Source organism: Chelonia mydas, chromosome 7, assembly GCF_015237465.2.
Source record: "Chelonia mydas isolate rCheMyd1 chromosome 7, rCheMyd1.pri.v2, whole genome shotgun sequence".
Taxonomy (NCBI): domain Eukaryota; kingdom Metazoa; phylum Chordata; order Testudines; family Cheloniidae; genus Chelonia; species Chelonia mydas.
The window spans coordinates 40,535,932-40,549,881 of NC_057853.1; the positions used below are offsets into that span (position 1 = coordinate 40,535,932).

At 38.4% G+C, this 13,950-nt stretch overlaps 2 protein-coding genes across 4 annotated transcripts in view; one reads left to right on the plus strand and one right to left on the minus strand.

Moving 5' to 3' along the window:
• LOC102944498 (centromere protein P) overlaps positions 1 to 13,950 on the plus strand; it is a 316,300-nt gene that overhangs the window by 141,068 nt on the left and 161,282 nt on the right. The window lies entirely within an intron of this gene.
• ASPN (asporin) overlaps positions 1 to 13,950 on the minus strand; it is a 36,493-nt gene that overhangs the window by 9,921 nt on the left and 12,622 nt on the right. For both annotated transcript variants that reach the window (XM_027817958.3, XM_043551949.1), the window contains 5 exons: positions 13,418 to 13,530; positions 7,309 to 7,522; positions 5,934 to 6,044; positions 4,205 to 4,298; positions 2,446 to 2,584 (listed from right to left, as the gene is read on the minus strand). In XM_027817958.3, the coding sequence (XP_027673759.1) occupies positions 2,446 to 2,584; positions 4,205 to 4,298; positions 5,934 to 6,044; positions 7,309 to 7,522; positions 13,418 to 13,530 (671 nt within the window). The remainder of the gene's footprint in view (positions 1 to 2,445; positions 2,585 to 4,204; positions 4,299 to 5,933; positions 6,045 to 7,308; positions 7,523 to 13,417; positions 13,531 to 13,950) is intronic.

Here is a 13,950-nt window from a genome sequence, read left to right on the forward strand (position 1 = left end):
GTGAAAGTGGCTGGCCAGAAATTTTCTTACATATTCTGTCTGCACATGCACAATATAATCAGTCTGAGTTAGGCTCATGAATCACGAGAGTTAGGCTTGAGCCTATCAATAGTTTAGCTCTTTGCTGAATAATGTTTTTAATACTGCTTCCCCAGAGGAGTAGTGGGAGCCACTTGCTGGGGTAAATATTCAGTGATTGAGACACTTTGGAAAATGATCAGACCCATGGTTTGACCACCAGTGTGCTCAAAAAAGTTGGTGAAATTTGCCAGGCTGAAGAAATGCTGGGTTTTTTTGTGGGGGAGGGCTTTATCTCATGACCCCCTTGGTCAAATGGCCCCAAATTTGGATCACTAACCCTACCCCAGACCCCCATGAGCACACCAAATTTCAAGTGATCCAATAAGAATGCCGCTCTTAGAGCACTTAGAAGAGTCATCCTTTATACTGAACAGGTTTATCCACCCTAATTAGACTGGATCTGGCACTCCCCGGTACTGTGTATATCTGGGTTCTCTGCTAACAGCAGTGCATTTACACCATATGACATTGCTCTAACAACTCTGCCTGATAAGCAGATTTGGCTCATTCCTGATTTTATTTTTGTTCAAGTTTCTGGTAAACATGGCCTAAGTTTAACACACAGCCTTAACAAGGGAAATAAAGAAATCAGCAGTCTGAGGTATCTGACTTACTATACTTTTTTTTTTTTTTAAAGTAATGCTAGTGATAATTTTACGGCCTTAATATGTCATGCTAGCTATCAGAGCTACAAACAAATACTCTGTACTGTTGGTAAACTTAGATTACTGGCTTTGCAGTAGAATAAAGTCATAGACATGGCAGATTGTGAAATATTAGACCTTAAAGTTATATTATTCTGATTACCATGCTGCTTTTCTCTTCCAATTTATGCAATATTGTATTACATATGAAAGCATTTTGGATTCTGATTACTGTTCTAACCTTGGTGTGTTCCTAAATACCAAACCTTAAACCTGCATCATTCATTTCACCTTGATTTCTCCCGCTACACTTCAGTTTCAACTTGATTTTAATAGATAATCTCATAAATTTGTAGGTTTGGAGATCAATATTTTTCAACATGGGAATGAAAATATTTCAGTCCCAGCCTGTGTCTGTGTACAAGCCTCTGTTACAAATTGACTTATTACCTATTTGCCCTGTTTTGGGGGGCCATTGGTCAATTGGCTTCCTAGATATTACTTTACCACACAAAATACCTTTTGGCTGTTTTTTCTTTGCAGAGAATTGCTTGTATTGAGTGATTCTGTTACTTGTACTTGGTTATCCCTTCAAACACATACATTATTTCCCATTTTTCGGTTTACTCATGGAAGAATTCTGGCCCAAAAAATTAAAAATCGGAACAAAAAAAAAATTCTGGAAAATTCTGCATATTTTATTTGTCAAAATAACACAATATAATCATGCCAGTTACAATTATTTTCGTAATTTATTTCAAAATATCTGTCAGCAAGTATGTCTGTAACAGTACGGACCAAAAGGAAAAAAAAAAAAGATTTTTTGTTTTGTTTTGACAAATAGATTCCTTACGAGGCATATTATACAGAACTTTGTGTAATTCATTTAAATTACAATACAGAACTGTATTTCCTGCACCTGTGAGAAGCAGTGCAAAGGCTTGGGGCAGTCAGGGGTAGTGGAAGAGCTGAGTGTGGGAGAAGGAGCCTAGGACTGAACTTGAAGGGTGTTAGGTGTGGGTGGGAGGTTTTTCTTTGGATGTGGGCGTGGGATTGTCAGGGTGTTGAGAAGCCTACCTGATGCAGACCCTGACTGTCCCCAAGCCTCTCCTATTCAGTCAGGTACATCTGCCCCTGTCCCCTTACCCCTCATTTCCATGGGTCTCTGCAGCCCCCATCCCCATGCTCAACACTGTCACCCCATTAGCTCCTGAGCCCATGCTCCAGTCTGTCCCCCCACTAGCCATTCTGAACCCCAGTGTGTGACCCCCCCGCAGCAGCCCTGTGTGCCCCACTCTGTCCTAACCTGGCTCCACAGGCAGGGTGCTGGGGGAATTCTGCAACATTGGGCATAGAATTTTGTGTATTCCAGCATAAAAAAAAATTTTGCCTAAGAAATGCTGCAGTTCCGCCTTCTTCCCACCAGAGGCCACTGAGGCGCCAGAACAGCCAGCTGTTTTCATGCTAGCTGTTCTAGCGCCACAGCGACCTCTGGTGGGCAAAAGTCGGAACTGCAGCATTTTCTCGGCAAAATGTTTTTTATGCGGGAAAATACAAAATTATGCGAGACAAATGAATTTTGCATGTCGGCAGATGCGCAGAATTCCCCCAGGAGTATCTGTTGTAAGAACAGTATCCAAGATACATAATTGTTAGAGTAATTATGTTCCCTAAGCAGCATAACAAAATAAAAATAAAACCATCTGTAGTAGTATATTACCTGCAGATATTTCAGATCAGGTAGTCCAGAAGGAACCTTTTTCAGTTTGTTGTTTTCTAGATGTATTTCTCGTACATTTGGTATACTGGAAAAACTTCCATTTTCCACATCTTTGATTTTATTGTTTCCCAGTCCCAGCCTAGAAATAAAACAAGAAAACTTAACTGCTGATGCATGGTGATTTATAGCAGCGTTGCTGAGCGTCCTTTTCAATCAAGTTTTGCACACAGGAGTATACAGGAGAAAACTAAAAATCAGAAAAGGAAAAAATGTTAATTTTGATATAAATCAGCATTGCTCTATGGAACTAATCTGGAACAGAACATTTGCCCAATTTAGCTTCACTTAAAGGGCTATTGTACATTAGTTATTTGGTCAATTGTACATTAGTTATTCAGTTGGTATGCAATAGTTATTCTATCAGGAGCAAACATTAAAACAAAACAAAAATCAGCAGTATTTGTATAAATAAATCATACTCTTTAAACAGATAGTATACCCAATCAATACATTTATGCACAATGAAAAATAATATTTTTGTATTGTTATAATATAGACACAGTAGCAGGAAAAATTAAAATTTTTATATAACTAAATTTAATCATTTTCAGCTTCATGTAACTCTTCATATACCTCACTTTTATTTTCTACTTTCAGATTTCCTCTTCACATAAATTGTCACTCACACTTTAACTTAGTCTAAGACAGTGACTAGCTGCAGGGCTAAAAATATTATTTCAAAATGTTAAGGGGCCAAAATTGAGGAAGGGAAGATGATGTAAAGCTCTCTTCACTCCTCTCTGTTCTAGTTGCTTTCACTGAATGAGAAGCCTTGCAACCAGCTCCCAGTTTAGGTTTCTAAGAGCAAATTCTAGATTCAAAGTTACTCAGCCACTTTTTCAGAGTACCAGCTGGGCCTTGGAGAGGGACTTTCCTACTTATACTCCCCTACCCTTTTCCCATGCACTCTCTTCTGGGTGCCCTAGTTCCTCCTGCACTAGATACTGCTTTTTCCTCTTTCCCCACCTTCTGAAGAACTGTATGACTCCAGCCAGCTCTCCACTTTCTCAGTACCTTTCTCCCCACCTCTTAAAGAAGCAGAAGCTCAGAGGCTGCGTTATTCTTCACTAGCCCTCCCCTTTCTGAGTGGGGAAAAGAGTACCAGGAAACATGATGAATCTGCTGAGCAGAAATGTGACAGTAAAAAGGAATATGATGAGTCTGCTGCTGCTTTTTCCCCACACTGCTCAGGGGGGCAATAGGTCTCCAGCAGAGGAGGATAATTGTGTCAGTTAGGAGTCAGTTGGGAAGAGTGATCATGGAGGCAGGGGATGTGCAGATCTGGGAGGAGGCCGTGTGAAGTTAGTTGGTGGAGTAGATTGAACCAGCCAGGTATTTAGAGCCTCTAGAGCCTGAGCACCTGACGCACTTAGAGTACTTGCCTGAACCTGATATCTCTTGGCATGCTCCTAGGCACTCTGTCAAGACAAAGACTGGTGTACCATACAGCACTCCAAAAGCAAATTTCAAATTTTCTTCTATCGTGTTTTCCCTCAACAGTCACATTAAAGAGCCCTTAGGGCCACAAGTTGGACATCACTGTTCTAGTGTAATTACAAAATTAATGTTTTAAGCTATTTCACCATACAGTACCCGATCCCAAAAATGGTTGCCTAAAGCGATGGAGAAAATCCTGGAAATTTTGACGTTCCACCAAGTAGTGCTTCTTGGAGGAATCATTCTACATATTGCATTTTACCTTTGAAGATCTTTGTACCGAATAAAATCCTCAAGTTCAACTGCAGTAATTTTGTTGTCATCTAGATGAAGCTCTAGTAAAGAGGATGGTAGCCCTAAAGGGAAGAAAAATCAATGTAATTTAATTGGTTAAAATATTTATATTTATTAAATTGTCAACTACTTCCTCCCTTTTATTTTGGGGAGGGTTGGAAAGGTGCTGGATAGGACTGGTTTGATGTCTGGATCAAAAAATATCCAGCAGATATAAATGTATGTTATGTTTTTGATTTTTCTAGACTTCTTCATTTGTGGTTTAAATCGATAGGGTTTGTTTTTCAAAAGAATTGTCAACCTGAATATTTGTTTTTTCTCCTTGAAATTTTATAATCAACAATAAATGGACATTGACTAATTATTCATTGTCTGTTTTTAAAATACATTAATATATTAATCTTACCCTAGATTAGTTAAATATTCTGGTAAATTGATTAGATATTTTTATAAGTATTTTAATTATAGTGTCCAATACCTTTAGATTTCTGCTGTCTGTCTTTTTAATTATTGTTGTTGGATTTTTGTTTATATGGTCAAACTCTTTCACCTTCACTGATGTTGAGTAATACTTTATTTACTCCATGAATAATCTCACTGAAATCCATGTATCTACTTGTAAATTCGGGTGAAAGAATCAGGCCTATAGATGGTACTGGATTGTGCTGCTGTTCAGGTTTGGGAATAACCTACAGATTCCCAGACCAGTGGAGAATCATGCCTAGCATGGATTAAATGTTTTATTAGGCACAATGGTGCAAGATCACATTTCACTCATAATCATAAGCCCAGGCGTAACTCAATATAGCAAGGACATGAAGAGTGGTTTTGGAGGAGTTTGTGTTTTGCCCATCTGAAAAGTTAAGTGCTCACAAAGAGGCATGATCAAGGAGGAATCATATCCAGTAATTGTCCTCTATGTGGAATCAAAAGCTTGGATTCTTAATGCTTCAACTTCTTGAGAAGCATCGCTGTTAAAAAAAAAAAAAAAAAATTTAAATTTGAATGGAAAGGAAGTATTACTTGGAAAGTTGATCATTATGTAGGTTACTTGGAAGAGGAATAAAAAAGAAAATAACTGTTATTTCAGATTGACTGACTAAGTATCTGTGGCAATTTTCAGTTACGACACTGGCTAATTACCAGGTATTCTTAGACCTGCATGGTTCTTAAGCATTTGGGAGAAGCTGCCAGAGGAAAGTTAAAGGAGGGAGTTGCAATTTGTTGGGAGGCCTGGCCCAGTTCATTCTCTGGGCTAGGCTGAATTGCACCTCCTTGCTGTTGATTGGTTTGTTACTGTTTCTGCTGCTTCTTGACCTTAATGAAGGTGGCATGCACCATCTGGACAGAGTGGGACAGTGGGAGAAGTGAATCTCCGCAACCACTGCGAACAAGAGAGAGTGTCTACCGGTGCTCAGTAACAGCATTCCAAGGATGAAAAAGGCAGAAGGGAAGGATGGGCAGCTGCTTGTGATGGAGTGGAGAGAGAGGAACAAATTTAGAACCCATTGGATGGAAATAATTATTTTGAATATTGTAATGTTATACTACAGAAATTCAAAGAAAAATAATAGATATAAAATCAGGTTATTCAGGAGAACATTGGTGTAGGGGGAAGATTCTTATTGTACGTAGCACACATCTGAAAGATTTATAGATTATTCGGGCATATCCTTACTAGAAAAAAGAACCCATACCTTTGGGAACTGAGGTCAGTTTAGCTTCTGCAATTCTAATGTGATAGACTGTCACTCCTTCAAAAGAACCTGGTTCTATTCCATCATTGTCCAAAGGATTTGCACTCATTTCTGCCAAAGCAAGTGTTTTATAAGTAAACTAATACACATTGCACATTAATTCCAGTATGTCTAATTATACAGGATTTACTAAAAGCAACTCTGCTTTCACCTCACTTGTAATCATTATGACTGTTGTGGTAATTTGATTTGAAAAAAAAAACCATGGTTTACATGACTGAGTTTTAAAATTTCCATGCTATAATTCAGAGGAGATTGTCCTGGGATTATGCAGTTTGTGCATACTTCTTTTTAAATGGCAAATCAACCCTGCCCTCCCCCTCCCACCTAATTCTACATTGCAAAACAGTCTGGAGCTCCACCAACCTCACTATGACCATGGATTATAATTGGAATTTTGAAGTGGCTCCCGTTGGCTATGCAGGAGCAGCTGGGTGCTACCCATTGGCCTCTTTGGAGAGGTACATGTCTCTAACAGTTTTGCCTGAGTAAGGATTGCATGTTTTGACCTGCAGAGTTACCAGAACCTGACCCACTTAAAGATACAGTTAGGTAGATTTGAATTTCAGTTATGTAAAGCAAATAAAAGATGCTTTAATTGATGATGGTGTGTCAAATTTTCCCTAATATAGATATCTTGCTTTAAAGAGGAACTTCTATATAAGGAACATTTGAACAGAAACTACATGTAGGAAACAAAGTTTGCCAGTAAATATATATTCTTTGCTGCTACTGCAGATTTTGCATTTTTGAATCTGAGCCTTTTTTTCCCCTGTCCTGAGTTAGCTTTTGTGTTTTCTCCTGTGGTGAAATCCATGGCATCATAATCAGTTGTCCATGAAATGTGACATCTCAATTCAGTGATCAACCTTCATAGAAAGAATAAGTAAAGAAGCTGAGCTGTGACGGAGCCAACTCATTTGAGGTTGTAGCTGAACCCAAGGTTTTGGCCAGCTGCCTCACAAGATCATTAATATTTGGATGTAGATGAATTTCATTCGGAATTTAGCTGTTTTTCAAGAACATGTAGCAGTTTAGCATTTTCACCAACTTGTGTTAGTAAAATTGGCAAAATAACATTTTATTAATAAAGCTAATAAAACTTCTATTATATTTCCATAGTGATTTAGGACCCGATTATGCAGTCACTCTGTATAGAACTCTCATGCTCTTGGAGTTGTGTATGTAGATTAGCTATGATGTCTGTACTGTATTTATTAGCACATTTGCCATATTGCTTAATTCAATCCTGAAATATTCTTGTCGACTGGTGACATGCAGTCATTTTAATACTGTTCCAGTAAGACGGACTTACCCAAAACATGTAAAGCCTTCATTCCTTGAAATGCTTCCTTTTGTACTTTCTTAACCTTATTATCATGAATTCGTAGCTCTGCTAAAGATTTTGGCAGGTTTGCTGGGATCTCAGTTAACTGGTTATGGGACAAGTACAGCCGTCGCAACTTCTTTGTTGATTGAAAGGCTTTTGGGTGGATCTTAAATATTTTGTTGTTGTTCAAAGCCAGTGCCTAAGAAATATGTGAAAAGTAAGAAAACAGTATATATATTGGATTTTTATGATCATGCATTTGTGAGGACATTGATAAATATTTTTAGTAATTACATATGCATTGTTTTATGGAGTAGTAGGCACCTTGGTCTAGGTATACTTGGTCCTGCATCAGTGCAGGAGGCATCTAGCCTCCTGCACTGGTGCAGGACCAAGTATACCTAGACCATCACTGTCAGATGTTTGTCCAACTTGTTCTTAAAAACCTCCAGTGACTGGGATTCCACAACCTCTCTTGAAAGCCTATCCCAAAGCATATCTACCCTTGCCGTTAGAAAGTTTTTTCTCATTTCTAACATAAACCTCCCTTGCTGAAGATTAAGCCCATTATTTCTTGTCCTACCTTTGGGTTAACAAGGAGACTAATTGATCATCATCCTCTTACCATTCTCTTTATAGCAGACCTTAACATATTTGAAGATTTTCAGCCTCTGCCCCAGTCTTCTTTTCCCAAAGCTAAACATGTCTAGTTTTTTTAACCTTTCCTCATAGTCAAGTTTTCTAAACCTTTTATCATCTTTTGTTGCTCTCCTCCGGAGACTCTCCAGTTTGTCCACTTCTTTCTGAAAGTGTGGTGCACAGAACTGGACACAGTACTCCAGCTGAGGCCTCACCAGTGCTGAGTAGAGTGGGACAATTAACTCCCATGATTTAGATGTGACCCTCCTATTGGTACAACCTAGAATATTAGCCTTTTTTGCAGCTGCATCACGCTGTTGACTCACATTGAACTTGTGATTCTACTATAACCTCCCCCCCGATCCTTTCCTAGCTAGTTATTCCCCATTTTGTAGTTGTGCATTTGATTTTTGCTTCCTGTGTGTAATACTTTGCACTTGTCTTTATTGAATTTCATTTTGTTGTTTTCAGACCATCATCTAATTTGTCAAGGTTGTTTTGAATTCTAATCCTATCTTCCAAAGTGCTTGCAACCCCTCTCAGCTTGATGTCATCCACGGATTTTTATGGCATACTCTCCAACCCATTATCCAAGTCATTAGTGAAAATATTGAATAGAACAAGACACAGGACAGACCGTAGGTGGACTAGATGCGTCCACCTAGTTTGACAGTGAACCAATGAGAACTAATCTTTGAATATGGTCTTTCAACCAGTTGTGCACCCCTTTATAGTAATTATAGACCACATTTCCCTAGCTTGTTTATGAGAATGTCATGCATGTCCAAAGCCTTACTAAAATCAAAATATATCACAGCTACAGCTTTCCCCATCTACTAGGCCAGTAACCCTGTCAAAAAAGTAAACTATGTTGGTTTGGTATAATTTGATCTTGACAGATCCACACTGGCTATTCCTTATAACCCTATTATCTACTAGGTGCTTACAAATTGATTGTTTAATGATTTGTTCCAATATCCTTCCAGGTATCGAAATTAGGTTGAGTGGTCTATAATTCCGCGGGTCCTCTTTGTTTCCCTTTTTAAAGACAGGTACTATGTTTGCCCTTCTCCAGTCCTTTGAGACCTCACTTGTCTCCATGTGTTCTTGAAGATAATTACTAACTGTTCCAAAGTTGCTTCAGCTAGTTCCTTAAGTACCCCAGGTTGAATTTTATCAAGCCCTGATGTCTCGAATACATTTAACTTATCTAAATATTCTTTAACTTTCCCCTGGATATTAATATTAACTATGTTAATTATCTGGTCGTTATTAACCTTTTTAGTGAAGACTGAAGCCAAGTAGGTATTAAACACCTCAGCCTTTTTGATGTCATCTGTTATTAGCTCTCCTTCCCTGCTAAGGCAGAGGATAACCTACATTTTCCTTGCTCCTCATGTATTTAAATAATGTCATCTTATTGCCTTTTATGTCCCTTGCTTGATGTAATTCATTTTGTGCCTTAGCCTTTCTGATTTTGTCCCTACATGGTTGCACTATTCTTTTGTACTCATCCTTAGCAATTTGTAGGATTACTTTTTGATTTTCAGGTCATTAAAGAGTTCCTGATTTCTAATTTAACATACATACTGAGACTTGGAAATGAGAACTTATTTACTAATAATTGACTGCATAAATGCATATTTCCAATAGCTTTTGTTTTAAAACATCTTGCATGTTGTATGTTTTACTTAATCATAAAATCCATAAAAATTGAATTACTCAAAAAATGTACCGAGAACTTGAAGCTTCCACAAAAAGTAAGAGAAAAGTGCTGTTGGGATGCAGCAAAGGTGAGCGATTGTGAGAGGGAAGCTAATCTCATATTCTCATGATTGTTAAAGCAAGCTATGCAACAAATATTTTGCTCCTTTTACTGACTGTTTACTGTTCAGTGTAGTAAGCAAAATGACATGTCTACTGATGGGGATAAATCGTATGATTTCTGCTTTTTTATATATTCATTGTTTCAGATATAACATACCAGTGATGCTGTAGTCACATTTTTGAAGGCCATGAGCCAGTACAGCTAAATACAGTTGGGAAAGCCAAATAATGAGGAAAGAGTTAGATTTATTTTCCAATTGGCATCAAGAAGTGCTGCGCCCCCATTTTTGGACTGGCAGACTGTCTCCATCTAGATTTGTTTTGTTGTTTTATGTTAATTTTTTGTTTTTTATAAAACAAATATCCCAACTGAAATTGCTATCTTTCAACACCAGCTTTCAATTCCCCATGATTATTGTGGGACAAAAAGTGCCCTTGGTGGATGTGGGGAAAGGAGGGTGGGCATATTGTGAAAAGTCAAACAAAGAGGGAAACAGGCAGTATGTTAGAGAGATTCGAAGGTTAAATCGTGTGATGTACTGAGAGTCCTCTACTCATGTTTTAATCAAAGGATGTTGAATGTGCTCAACACCCTGCAAGAACTGAAAAAAGAGCAAGTAAATAAATTGTATGAGGTATAATATGGGAAAATTAGGAATTATGGTAAAGGGGAGGAATAAAATATTTTCTCCCCACTGTCATGATCTCAGTCCTTTTCAAGACTTTTGTCTCTAAGTACTGCTACTGGAGAGGAGGTTGATGTATTCAAAATGGTTTATTAATGAAAATCTGCCCAGCCAGAATTAAAAGGAATGGGTAAATTGTATATAACAACAAAAACATTTCATTTGTCTTACTTTCCATTATCTTTGAACTCTGATGTACTTTAAATTATTTTCTGTTCATTTAAACAAATATCCCTCCTTTTGATAGGTCTCTTAATCTTGCTTTCTCTGTGCTCTTCTAGAAATCATTGCCTCACTAGTTGAGGGCCTGCCATGTGAGTATGATCGATACATTGTGTTACTTGAGATTATTTTGCACATAAGATTATACTTTTATATTTCAGTGTCATGACTGTTCATGTTTCTACTTTCCACTGCTTCAGAGAGTACTGTCAAAATGTTGTTACTCTCTGTGATGGGATCCCCGGGGTGCAGCCTAGGACTGTGGGACCACTGTGCCCCCTTAACTCTCTCCAGCCTGGGCTGTCTCTCACAATGCCTTGTTAGTGACCAGCATTAAACCCCTCCAGGTGCTGTTATCACTCAGCACAACCACATGCAGAGACCCACACCCAGCTAGATTGCATGAATGCTCCCAGAGCCACTCATGAATCACACAGAGAAAGGCACCAGAGCCAAATACCCCAGTTCCCAGCACTGTACCTCAGGAATATACGGTCTTGCACTGCTCAATATGAGAAATGCACATTTATTAATTGGTTCACCACTTCATTAATGGAAAGTGGATATACACTAGCCTTTGCAAACGTGAGCAGATTACCAAACGCTTCAGGCAAACTCCCTGGTAAAGATAAACAGTTAAACAAATTTATTTACTACAAAACATAGATTTTAAGTGATTATAAGTGACGGTAAAAAGTCAGAGTTAGTTACCAAAATAAAACATAAGCACACAGTCTAAACTCTGAGCAACCCTATTAGACTGGGGCTGGAGGTCAGCCCCCGCCACCTGCTTCTCCGAGGCCCCCAGGGACCGCTGCTCTGATGGCCCCTAGTGTGGACCCTGAAACCCTTGCTGCTCCGGGACCGCTGCTCCAGCGGCCCCCAGGGCCAGTGGCACTGGCCACTGTTTGGGCAGCCCCGGGGCTGCCCCAGCAGCGCCACTGCCCCCAGGGCTGCCCCAGCAGCAGCCGGTGCCACTGACCACAGGGTCTGCCCCAGCCGCCGGCTCTGAGGTCTCCCTAGCAGCCGCCTGGACGTCTCACCCTGGGATCTGCCCCAGCAACTGCTCGGGCGGCTCTGGGGTCAGCCATACCGGCAGCTGCAGAGGTCCCGGAAAGTCATGGAATCCATGACTTCTCTGACAGACTTGCAGCCTTAGTAATTAGTAATGGCTCCTGATTAATCTCTGGTTCCAGAGTAGCAGCCGTGCTAGTCTGTATTCGCAAAAAGAAAAGGAGTACTTGTGGCACCTTAGAGACTAACAAATTTATTTGAGCATAAGCTTTCGTGAGCTTCAGCTCACTTCATTGGATGCATCCGTATTCACAAAAAGAAAAGGAGTACTTGTGGCACCTTAGAGACTAACCTTTTCTTTTTGCGAATACAGACTAACACGGCTGTTACTCTGAAACCTTTCTTTTTTTGATTAATCTCTGTGTTCTTACACTGGAGGTTAGTATCAGTTAGTGTTCACTTAAATAAAAAATTAGTTCTTCGTTAACTTCCTGTAACGTTCATATTGATTACATTTTTGTGTCTGCATACAATGCATTTCACAAGTAGACACTAAGTCTGGCAACCACTAAGGTTGTATAATACCTATTTTCTCTACTACCAATGAATCCACAATAAGTAAAAGCTCTATTGATAGACTGCGGAGTAAATTAGATTTGCTAAACTTTCATTTGTTGTTGAGAAACCAAGTGCTGTTGGAAAGGACTTTTTCCATCAGTCAAATCTATCTATCCTGTATTTATTACCATGAAATTGGGAGTCCCTTTTTAAGGTATTCTATGTTGGTCAATTGACCTTGACTTGACTTGACTTTTTTACTTTGAGTTCAGGTGTGGATTTGTTATTTTCTTTTCTTTTTGTGTATGGTGGCTGTCTATTATGTCTAAAAACTGAATTAAGAGACTATTAAAGAAACCAAGATATGCTCCATGAGCTGTAAGGAGATAGAAGATATGGGGAAAAAATCTCAAATATTTGTGAGATAGGAGGGATTTTGCAAAAAGCATGTGATTTTTATTTTTGTTTACCATAATTGTTTATACAGATTTTCCTGATCTAGACCTCCCAGTCACCCCAGCTTGTCCTATTTTCCTTGTACTGCTGGAAGGGAGTATCAGGTACAATCCTGTCTCATTGATATAGTCTAGTTTTAAAGTGTCATTTTCTCATCATAATTTTTAATCATTTAAATATTATTTTAACTTAGTATGCTTACCTATATCTTAAAGAATTAATAAGGCAGACAGGATTTTCAAAGGAGCTCAGTGTTGGCCTTACATTGTTTCATTTGAAGTTAATGGGAGTTTTACCATTCACTTCAATGGAGGCAGAGTTAGGTGCTTTTGAAAATTCCTCCCTGACATCTGCTTCACATGTGGGATTAAGTTTATGGCTGTTGGTTACAGTTCTTAGATGGGGAGAGTGGGAATTTGTCTTATAATCAGTTAAAGCTGAGAGAAATTTCTCTCTGGGTATTTAAAAGCTTGAATGTATTTTCCCTGCCCATGGCATGTGTCTGGATGTTGTGAGCTCCATGTAAACTGACAAGATTGCAGTCTGTAATGTGTATGCACCCAGAGTTGAGGGTATCAAAATATTTTATTCTAATTCATCTAAATTATTGTAGAAGGAAGGATATAACTTATATAAATGAATAAAAATCTTAGTTGCCTAAATAAGACTCAATCAGAAAATAACAAACTTACATAAAGTGATGTGAGTCCTTTGAGATCATTTTCCTTGACCTCTTTAATTTTGTTGTTTTGAAGGTCTATCATGCGAGTATCAGATGGAATATTGTTTGGTATTGAAGTCAAACCTATTTAGTGTTAATGATAAACAAAAATATATATAAATGCCTACTATGTTGATATACAGAAAACCATTAACTGCTAAGCAGGATAACACAATAACAATGTAAATGTGTGGTTTTTAGTTCTGCATTGAATACATATGTTGTTAGGTAAGTTTAGCTTATAATTTTAGCTTTCAAAAAAAGTTTCATATTTATACAAAGCTTAACATCAGCCCACAATTCCCATGAATTGTTCTCAGAATTCCATTGAAACAGTTTCTTTTTAAAAGTATAAAATTCATCTGTCGTTTTCCCAAAAGATTGTATCTTCCTCTTAAAGTGTAGGCACCAGAAAGTGAAACTGAGTAGGAATTGACTGTATAAAATAAAAAGTTAAACTGCCTAGTCTACTTTTTGTACTTTAAGAAGCTTGGATATTGAAAA